The 11,229-nt window shown below is 46.2% G+C and overlaps 1 protein-coding gene across 1 annotated transcript in view; it reads right to left on the bottom strand.

Moving 5' to 3' along the window:
* Window positions 1-3,484: 3,484 nt before the first annotated feature.
* RPL22 (ribosomal protein L22) overlaps window positions 3,485-11,229 on the bottom strand; it is an 11,645-nt gene continuing 3,900 nt past the window's right edge. Inside the window, exons 3-4 of the mRNA XM_008051421.2 lie at window positions 8,998-9,122; window positions 3,485-4,572 (exon numbers count right to left, since the gene is read on the bottom strand). Of these exons, the coding sequence (XP_008049612.1) occupies window positions 4,428-4,572; window positions 8,998-9,122 (270 nt within the window). The 3' untranslated portion in view covers window positions 3,485-4,427. The remainder of the gene's footprint in view (window positions 4,573-8,997; window positions 9,123-11,229) is intronic.

Here is an 11,229-nt window from a genome sequence, read left to right as displayed (position 1 = left end):
CACACACACACACACACACACACACACACACACACACACACACACACACCATTAACCTTGGCTCCAATTCCCAAGGCGAGGCTGAGAAAGTCAAGACATCACTCAAGAAAGAACAGTTCTAACTGCTTAATTTGGCAACAAATTAGAGGCAAGAAGCTCATCAGTCATCATCCTCTCTCCACCCTGCTCCTCCAATGACTGCAGCTAGGTAACATCGCTCGATGACCAAAAACAAATTGCAGCAACTGAAATATGGTGGGAACAAGTGGACTTCTAACTGCAAATCCTCAGTGATTTTTAAAGGTGGGCCTTATGATTGTTAAACTATTAAATGTGCGTTCTAATGACAATGGGCCCAAAATCGCTGATGTCAAAAGCGATCCCCGCCAAGGTGGAGCATTCAGTAAACTCTGCAATTGCAAGAACAAGCCTATCATTAAGGTTACAGTTTCAGGAGACAAGATCCTCATGTTTGCTGATCACAGAGCTCATAATTATACCTCCGTGACAATTCAAAAATCAAAATATTGTTTAATATGTTATAAAAGCGTTAGGGAAAAAATTTTTTTTCCAAGAACAGCGTTGAAATAGCTAATCACCCCCTGCACATAGTACACTGAAGTTCCATTCCTGGGCCACGTAAACTGCTCCTACCTGCTCCCCCAGCCCCCCAAGTCCTGCCTGTGAACAGTGCCTTTAACAAGGTAGCTCCATGGTTCTGGCCACCTGATGGCACACCAGGCTTCTTAAGGGCAGGGAAGTGCTTGTACCTACACCACCCTGCAGCCAGTCAAGCAGATCAAAGAAGAAAAGCAAAGATCAAAACTCTGTTCCGCACCACCTCCTCGGTAGGGGTGAGACCGTATCACTCAGGACCTCAGTGGCCCTCAAAATGGAGATCAGCGGCCTCTGCAGTGCCGAGACCTTCCTCGTGCTTGAGGCCTTTTTCTCAAAGTGTGGACCTTGCAGCACCTGAGTTCAAGTCACTTAGGGCTGCAGGGGAGGATAGAGCTTCTGAGTCTTGGGCCATGGCCTTGAACCTGAGAAAGTACTTGTGCAAGCCTCAGAGCATTTCATGGGTGCCTTCTGGGTTCTAGCTATGGTCGCAGCTAACACTCAGCTGGTCAGCACAGCCTTTTGCAGACTGTTTTAGCTTGGCCTAAAATAGCCTAGAAAAAAGAACGTGGATTCTCAAATCCTTCCCTAAGAGAGGAAAATGGCTGGATTCGAAATTTTTTTGTTTTCTGTTCCTGGAGACCAGCACCATCATAGCACTGTGTAACAGGTGGCCCTCACCTGCTTCCTTCAGGTAGAGGGCTGACCCCCCAAGCCGCTTTTCTCCCTTCTCCCTCCAAAACAAGAGGCAACTGCCACTGCTTATTCCACTAAACGCAGACCTGTTACCATGACTCAGCCAATGACTCGGGCAGGAGCTCCCCCAGGCTCTCCTTTGAGGGGAGCTGGCCCACCTCTCATTGCGTGGCTTCTCAGCTGTCCTTGCCCTAGGGCTTCTGACCCCCCCAATTCCAAGTCCCAATTAGTCCTGTGTTCAATGCAAGGGTTACTGGGGAGGTGGCCTGTCCCCTGGGTACTGCAGATCTGTGGGACCCACACCCTAAGGACGCCCACACCCAGGAGGGGCCAGCATACCTTTCAGCTTACAAAGGACAAGTTTGGGGGCATAAGTCCCATGCACAAACAGGAGAGGAAAGCATCTATCAACACCAGCTTCCAAGCTCTCCTGACACCATCGACTTCAACTGTAGGACCGTCCTCCTGTCACTGGGGTCCTGCTCACCCTTCTAGGAACTCAAGCGTCACATCCCTCAAATGGCCGAGTTCCAGATATCCCCAGATGTCTTAACAGTTGTTATGCTGGCACTCTGGCCGCCCCCAGGCTTCTGATCCTCTGTGCCAAGCACACTGGTGAGCAGTCAGGCCCTGCGAGCCCAACACATGGCCATTCCTGAAGAGGCCTGAGACTTAACAGTGCTCAGAAAAACACTTTCACCAGTGTCACAAGAGACAGGGAGTCGCAGAGGTTTGTGAAGGGCAAACGTTTAAACCCTTCAAAGCGACTAGATCCTAGCACATAGCACCTGTCTCGTGTTCAGAGCTGCACCAACAGACTTATGGAAAGGGAGGGTATGTGGGAATCAGAGTTGGCCAAGACTGGACCAGCTTCCTACTTCATGACAGCTAGAAACTCTCCATGACCCAAACCTGTTTTGTGCCTCAACTATTTCAGATCAGGCAGGTGAGGCTTGAAGCAAGACGGAGGAAACTTGTCTAAAAATTGTACTGTGCTTGCCAGTTGTGGTGGCTCACGCCTATAATTCCAGCACTTTGGGTGTCAGAGGTGAGAGCATTGCCTGAGCCCACAGGTTCAAGACCAGCCTGAGCCACATACTGAGACCTCATCTCTACAATAAATCAAAAAATTAGCTGGGCGTGGTAGCGCATGCCTGCAGTTCCAGCTATTTGAAGGCTCAGGTGGCCTTGAGCAGCATGCCACTCACTGCACCCCAGGCTGGGCAGCAAAGTGAGATTCCAACTCAAAACAGCTGTGGGCACAGCTGGTGTGATGGGTGTCATGAAATTCAAGTACACACCTCATACCTGCCCCCGCAAAAAACAGCATATTTGAAAAGTTGCTTCACCAGGCAGATGTGAGGGAATTCTTCAGAGTTCAGTTACAGCCAACTCCAGGACCTCACTGAGGCAAACAGCACTGCTAAGGTGAGAAAGGCAGAAACCAGGGACTTTTCTTCTAAACCTAATAGAGGTCGGTTTAGCAACTCATCAGTGAGGACAACGTTCTTGTTGCTAAACAGATTAACATACCGGTCCTTTAAAAAAAAAAAGCCTTGCACAATAAATAGTAGCCATGTGTTAGCCACTTTAATAGAAAATGTGATCCAAACTCAATTACAAGAGTTCAAAAAAAGCATAGAAATGAGTTTTATTTTTATTACAAGCTTTAAAATCTGGGGCTCATTTTTTTTTTAAAAAAAGATTATCCACTAATTTCAGCCCCAGGGTTTTTCACAACCAAACTAAAATTACTACATGGGAACATGAATACAACAAACACTTAAGTTTGCAAACCCAAACCACAAAACCATAAAGTTCATAATCACATAAGGGACCTAGTCAAAGAGCAACTGATGCCTCCGTGAAGTCTGAAGAAACCTCCTTCTGTGAAGGCAGCAAGAAATATGCAAGCAATTCGGCTTCAAGAAATTTGCATAGAAATAGAAAACGCTAGAGCCTCTACCACAAGTGAAATTGCCAGGCCTCAACATGTTCAATTCAATCCAGACAGTACCAAGTGTTAAATTGGACCCAAGGTAGAGCTTGAACATTTAATTTCCAGCTATGCAACTCACAGAGCACCACAATTTCAGGTGTGGAACCCAGCTGTAGGTGAGCTTGTCAAAAACATGAATTGTAATTCTAAAACAGGCAGACATTTCTGCATCACTGTTGGGATTTCAAAAGGGCAACCACCAGGCATCAGGGTCTCTTTTACAGTCACTCCGGGCTGCAACTGTCTTCCCGGCCTCTGCGCCGACCGGGCCATGGCACTTTGTAGAAGACTCTGACATTACACCCAGTCATGGCCTAAGTGGGCACCGCCCCCCCCACAAGCGGTTTCCTCGTCCCTTCTCCTTCCCCCCTTCACTGGGCGCCCCACACAGGAGGCACATCTGGAAGCTCTGCTCCTCCAGCTCCCCCTGCTGGAGACCAAAGCGACAGTCTGTTGCAAAGATGAAGTAACAATGATTATTTACAAATTCATTTTTGTACATTTAGAGTCTGGGACTTCTACAGTCAGCCCCTCATGGAGGTGGTCCACTAGGCAGCAATGCAGAAGGAGCACATGTTATTTCTACAGGGAGAAAAGCATTAGCATACATCATTGTGTGCGGCAAGCGTAATTTATTACCAAAAAATGAAAATAAGACGAATGGCCCAGAAACCTGCATTTTATTGACACTACCATTTTCCCACAGAGAACGTTAGAAAGAAATCACCCTTTTCTTTTAATGAATGAGCCCACTGCATTCCTGAATCATTCTCTGAGAAAAGCACGAGGTACAATTGACAGCCACGCTTTTTAAAATAAAACAGTGACTAACTGAAGCTCACACCTCCATACCTTAACCCCATCTAAGTGCACCACGGTTGTTCTTCCCATAAGACCAACTTCTCCTCCTATTTTGGTATTACTACCACGAGGACAGACATTTTCAATCAGGAAAAAAAGTCTAGTTACAATACTGAGCAGCAGCCCAAGCGAGGCCCTTTACCATGACTTCCAATTCGCTGTGCAATCCACACTGCAGAGATACAAGGATAAACCACCATTTTGGTTCCCAAGTTTTATTCAAGAACTCATACAAAATATTGAAGATAAATGAATTTTAATCCTCATCTTCCTCCTCTTCTTCATCCTGGTTAATTTGGAAGTAACGTAACTCGTAACTCTCTTTGCTGTTAGCAACTACGCGCAACCAATCACGTAGATTATTCTTCTTCAAATATTTTTTGGTGAGATATTTCAAATACCTGCAGAGAAAGGACACTTGAGAACTACACCAGAAAAAAGGTCTTCCTGCATTCTGCATCATTCTAACTTGTATAAAACCCACACATTCAGAATCATTCCATGCTTCAAAAATGGCCAAGATTAGGCGAATATAACACGGTCAAGCTCCAACAGAAGTTAAGTATCAGTCGAATGCCATCTAACTTGGCAATAAAGATGAGATCACAGAAAACATCTACAAAATGATGTTTAGTGGTCGGGCACGGTGGCTCACGCCTATAATCCCAGCACTTTGGGAGGCAGAGGCGAGAGGATTACCTGAGTCCAAGGGTTTGAGACCACCCTGAGCAACTTGGTGAGATCTCATCTCTACAATAAAAAAATTTAAAAAAAAATTAGCCGGGCATAGTGGTGCATGCTTGTAGTTCCAGCTACTTGGAAGGCTAAGGTGCAAGGATCACCTGAGCCCAGCAGGTCGAGGCTGCAGCGGCTGTGAGCGTGCCACTGCACTCCAGCCTGGGCAACAGAGACTCCAACTCAAAAAAAAAAAAAAAAGATGTTTAGTGACCACTGAAGAAAGCACGGTAGCAATATGACAGCTAAGCATGTCATCTCGATCCCTTTCACTTGAATCACATGGTTTCCAATGAGCACCAAGTACCTCACAAACATCACTTTACCAAATCACAACTGCTTTTGCGGTTGTTGGGTTCAGATTCTCAAGGCTTACCCTCTCTCGCTCTTGCTATGTGATGCTCACTATCCAGCATGTAGAGTCAGGATGCCTCCCTGCTACGGCACTCACTCCCACAGAAGGCATTTCAAGACTTCTTACCTGTCTGCCCAACTGCGGCCTTAGCCTGGGTGAGAGCTAATAGCCACCACAGCAAACTGCTCATTCAAAAATCTGCATTTTGGCTGGGCACAGTGGCTCATGTCTACAATCTCAACACTTTGAGAGGCGGAGGTGAGAGGATTGCCTGAGCCCGGGGATTCGAGACCAGCCTGGACAACTTGGCAAGACCTTCTCTCTATGCCAATACCAAAAAAAAAAATAGCCAGGCATGATGGTGCACACCTGTAGTCCTAGCTACATGGAAGGTTGAGGCGAAAGGATTGCCTGAGACCAAGAGGTCTAGACTGCGAAAGCTGTGAGCCATGATCATGCCACTGCACTCCAGCCTGGGCAAGAGTGAGACTGATTCAAAAAACAAGCAAAAACGTCCTCTTTATAGAAAGACAGTAACTGGCTTTTGTTTCCCACAGGCTGACTACATAAAGATGATATAAAGACCAGGTATGATGGCTCACACCTATAATCCCAGCAATTTTGGGAGGCCGAGGCAATTGAGGCCAGGAGTTCAATACAAGCCTGGGCAATGTAGCAAGACCCTATCTCTACAAAATATATATATATATATATATATTTTTTTTTTTTTTCTTTTTTGAGTTGGAGTCTCACTCTGTCGCCCAGACTGGAGTGCAGTGGCCGCTCCCGGCCACCGCAGCCTCGACCTGCTGGGCTCTGGCGACCCTTCCGCCTCAGCCTTCCAAGTAGCTGGAACTACAGGCGCGCGCTACCACACCTGGCTCATTTTTTTTTTTTTTTTGATTTATTGTAGAGATGAGGTCTCACCAAGTTGCCCAGGCGGGTCTCGAACCCGCGGGCTCAGGCAATCCACTCACCTCAGCCTCCCAAGGTGCGGGATTACAGGCTGAGCCACCAAGCCCAGCTCAAAAAATATTTCTTAAAAAAGATGACATAGGCCTGTCTTGTTTCTTCTCTCCTGTTTGCTCATGTGGTCCTGAGGTTAGTACTTTGCATCTTCCCAAAGCCATGAAGGGAAGAGGGACTCACAAACCCACTGCTGGACAAACTAATCTTCCTCCCACTGTAAAACGGGACTCGTGATACTTACCATCTCTTCAAACAGTAACAGGGACGAAATGAGGTGCAGACAAACCCCTGGCCTATCAGCCAAGACCCAAAACCAACAGACGCACCATCTCCAAGAGGTGAGCACTGCTTCGCGGTGCCCCAAGGCCAACAAAGCAACCTCCACATAGAGGTGAAGACCTCAGTGCAACTCAATCCACTTTTCCCTATATGAAAATCCATCAAGTTGGTGGTTCCATTCAAAAAGTATCCTTTTGTCAATTATTTCTACCATATTGTATTCAGATTCAGGTGTTTAATTCAAAATTTCAGGTAGTTTAAATAAATCTTCATTATAGGCCAAGGTGCACTGGCTCACACCTATAACCTCAGCACTTTAGGAGGCTGAGGCAAGAGGACTGCTCAAGGTCAGGAGTTTGAGACCAGCCTAGGTAACATATTGAGACCTTGTCTCTACAATTAAAAAAAAATTAGCTGGGCATGGTGTCAGGCACCTGTAGTCGCAGCTACTTAGAAGGAGAGATGCATGATCGCCTGAGCCCAGTAGGTTGAGGCTGCGGTGAGCCATGATCATGCCACTGCATTCCAGCCTGAGTGACAGAATAAGACCCTGACTTAAAAGAAAAAAAAATGTCCTAAGAGAACAGAAAAAAAAATCAGGTAAAAATCTGCACAAGTTCACAGGCAAGGAAGAAAAAGTTTTAGATGAGGAACACCTTGAATGTTTTAGGGGAAAAAAACTATTATCAAAAAAAGGGCCAGGCACAGTGGCTCAACCTGTAACCCTAGCACTTTGGAAAGCCAAGGTGAGAAGACTGCCTGAACTCAGGGGTTTGAGACCAGCCTGGGCAACTTGGTGAGACCTCATCTCTACAATAAATCACAAAAACTAGCCGGGTGTGGTGGCGTGCATCTGTAGTTCCAGCTACTTGGAAGGCTGAGGGAGAAAGATCGCCTAAGCCCAGCAGGTCGAGGCTGCGATGGCCGTGAACATGCCACTGCACTCCAGGCTGGGCGACACAGTGAGACTCCAACTCAAAAAAAAAAATAGTAATGTTACAGGAGAACCCTTCTCCACCAGGTAAAGAACAAAAACTGGGAAAAGTGAAGAGGTGCCAGGAGACGTTCCCACTAGGCTGGTACACAAGCCTCAGGAGGATTACAGGCTTTTCCCCAGGGACTCTGCTCAAACCCAGCAAGCTGGATGTTTTCTATATCCTGAGGACCCTACAGCAGCACCTGTCTCATTGTATCAAACTCTCCTTCACCACAAATACAACCACTTAGCTAGGCAGATCACAAGTACTTCACTTAGAAGCACTTACAAGGGAAAAGAATTTGAATCAAAAAAGAAAAACAAGTCAGGCTTGGTGGCTCAGCCTGTAATCCCACGCTTTGGGAGGCTAAGGTGAGTGGATTGCCTGAGCCCACGGGTTCGAGACCCACCTGGGCAACTTGGCGAGATTTCATCTCTACGATAAATCAAAAACTTAGCCAGGTGTGGTAGCACGCACCTGTAGTTCCAGCATTTGGAAAGCTGAGGTGGAAGGATCGCCGGAGCCCAGCAAGTCAAGGCTGCGGTGGCCAGGGAACGTGCCACTGCACTCCAGCCTGGGCGACAGAGTGAGACTCCAACTCAAAAAAAAAAAAAAAAGAAAATAAAAACAAGCTGGGCATTGTGGTTCACACCTATAATCTCAGCACTTTGGGAGGCTGAGGTGGGCAGATTTCTTGAGTTCAACAGTTCGAGACCAGCCTGGGAAACATAATGAGACCTCCTTGCTACAAAAAAATAAAAAATTAGGCGGGGCTCGGTGGCTCAGCCTAATCCCAGCACTTTTGGAGGCCAAAATGAGTGAACTGCCTGAGCCCACAGGTTTGAGATCAGCCCAAGCAACTCGGCGAGACCTCATCTTTACAATAAATCGCAAAAACTAGCCATGCATGGTGGCATGCGTCTGTAATTCCAGCTACTTGGAAGGCTGAGGTGAAAGGACCGCCGGAGCCCAGCAGGTTGACAATGGGGTGTCCGTGAGCATCCCACTGCACTCCAGTCTGGGTGACAGACTGACTCTGACTCAAAAAAAAAAAAAAAATATTAGCCAGGTGTGGTGACACACTCCTGTATTCCCAACTACTTCGAATGCTAAGGTGGAAGGGTTGCCAGAGCCCAGGAGGTCGAGAGCGCGATGAGCTATGATCGTTGTGATCATGCCACTACACTCTAGCCTGGGTGACAGAGAGAGGACTCAACTCAAAAACAGAAAAAAAAAATCTCTATTTTTAATAAGATAGACTAATCAAGTCCAAGCACCTTACTGCTTAAATACATTAGCATTAGCCTGTGAAAGACAAAATTTTTAAACTACCTGAAGTTGAATATTGTTAACTCCTGTGACAACATTCATTCTTTCTCTGCCTCTTGCACTGGGCATCCAGAAAGTAACAGATGCAACCAAAAAACAAATTATTCCACAGGTGGCAAGTTACCGTCCAGGCAGAGGGTGGACTCTGAGCACGGGGTCCGCGCAGCCCCTCCTTCCCATACCTTTTGGAAAAAGGCACCTCGGAAGTCACAGTGATCTTGCTCTTGCTCCTTTCAATAGTCACAACTCCTCCACCGAGATTCCCAGCTTTTCCGTTCACTTTGATCCTCTCTTGCAAAAACTGCTCCTGCAGAAATCATCAAATTGATTAGTGAAGTGACAGGTTCAACTGTCTCAATATCAGAATATTTTATTTTTTGTATTCCCACCAATGAACTAGTATTTTTTCCTTTTTTTGTTTTAAATGGCAAATCTTTAGCTATTCATACAAAGTCTGAAATCTAGGAAAAGCAGGTAGAAAATGGCACTGTTCAACCTTATCTACATATATGAAAATTTACATACTATGAAAACGCCCCAGCATGAACATACTTGACCTAGACTGCTTCCACACAAGGTCAAATGTACCTCTACATGGAAGGCTCAGTGGGCTCACGAGTTGATAGGAAACCCAAGGCCAAAGTCTTATGAGGTACACGCAACCAAAGTCGCAAGCAACTTGGGAATTCAAGGAATATAAAGCATCGTCCTGTCAGAGGAAATAAGTTCAACCTAGTAGAAAGAGTAGACATACAGTGACCGAAACAATTCGAGACCTGGCCAGGACCCATGCATGGTAGAGCAGGAGCAGCAGCCACCCGGGAGCCCTGAACAGACTGCAAACCCAACACGTGGGCCTGGGCAAGACATCCACCTCCCTGGGCTTCAGGAATCTTTGCACAAAAAGGGGTTTGTGGTTTTTTTTTTGGTTTGTTTCCTTGCTACTGCAATCACATGTCAGCTCAAAAAGTCTATAGTTTTCTATTTTAAAACTCCATGTAGTTCCAGTCACTTGGAAGGCTGAGGCGGAAGGATCACCTGAGCCTAACAGGTAGAGGCTGCAGCAGCCGTGAGCATGCCACTGCACTCCAGCCTGGGCAAGAGTGAGACTTCGGCTCAAAAAAAAAAAAAAAAAAAACTCAAATACAGGGCTGGGCCTGGTGGCTCAAGTTTGTAGTCTCAGCACTTTAGAAGGCCAAGGCAGGTACTTTTGAAGAGATGGGGTCTTGCTATATTGTCCAGGCTGGCAACTTCTGTCCTTAAGTAATTTTCCTACCTCAGCCTCCCAAAGCATTGGGATTAAAGGTGTGAGTTACTGCGCCCAGGTGGCAATAAGATCACTTAACCTGGCTGGACACAGTGGCTCGCACCTACAATCTCAGCACTTTGGGAGGCCGAGGTGAGAGGACTGCCTGAGTCCATGGGTTCAAGAACAGACTGGGCAACTTGGCAAGACCTCATCTCTATAATAAATCAAAAAATTAGCCAGATGTGGTAGCGCATGCCTGTAGTTCCAGCTATCTGGAAGGACCACCTGAGCGCAGCAGGTGAAGGCTGCAGTGGCTGTGAGTGTGCCACTATACTCCAGCCTGGGCGACAGAGTGAGTCTCCAACTCCAAAAAAAATTACTTAACCCTTTACACTCTGAGGGGACATCATATCCAGCAAACCACTTCGATGTCCCCCCCACAGTAGACACAGAGATTGCTGGTGATTATACAGGACAAACTTAAACAAGCACAAAATTTTAAACATGTATATTTCCTTGAAGTTTTCCATTCAAGTTAAACCAAAAACCAAATAAAGACAGAATGTACACTGAGATATGATTAATCAGTTGAGAAGTGGTTTTCTGGAATCATGAGTGCATCCTTTCACATCATCTTTTTTTTCTTTAAAGAGTCTCACTCTGTCACCAAAGCTGGAGTTTAGTGGCATGCTCACAGCCACCGCAGCCTTCACCTGCTGGACTCAGGTGATCCTTCTATCTCAGCCTTCCAAGTCACTGGAACTACAGGTATGTGTCACTGCACCCACCTAATTTTATGATTTATTGTAGAGATGAGGTCTCGCCAAGTTGCCCAGACTGGTCTTGAACCCGTGGGCTCAGGCAATCCTCTCATCTTGGCCTCCCAAAGTGCTGGGATTACAGGTGCTAGCCACTGTACCCAGCCTCCACTTCATCTTTGAACAGACTGAACAATAAATTACATATTAATGTGGGAGGAAGAAAACGAAACCCCACTGACTGAATAGAAATACACCAGGTGGAAGATGTCAAATAAATTACAATTGTACAACATGTATCAATGAACCTGCAATGCATATCAGTGACTGTTTCACATGATAGAAGATAAGATTTTTTTTTTTTTTGAGTTGGAGTCTCACTCTGTCACCCAGACTGGAGTGCAGTG

Source organism: Carlito syrichta, unplaced genomic scaffold (genome assembly GCF_000164805.1).
Source record: "Carlito syrichta isolate Samal-C Ts95f unplaced genomic scaffold, Tarsius_syrichta-2.0.1 Scaffold172011, whole genome shotgun sequence".
NCBI lineage: Eukaryota > Metazoa > Chordata > Mammalia > Primates > Tarsiidae > Carlito > Carlito syrichta.
This window is presented reverse-complemented; position numbering and strand designations above follow the sequence as displayed.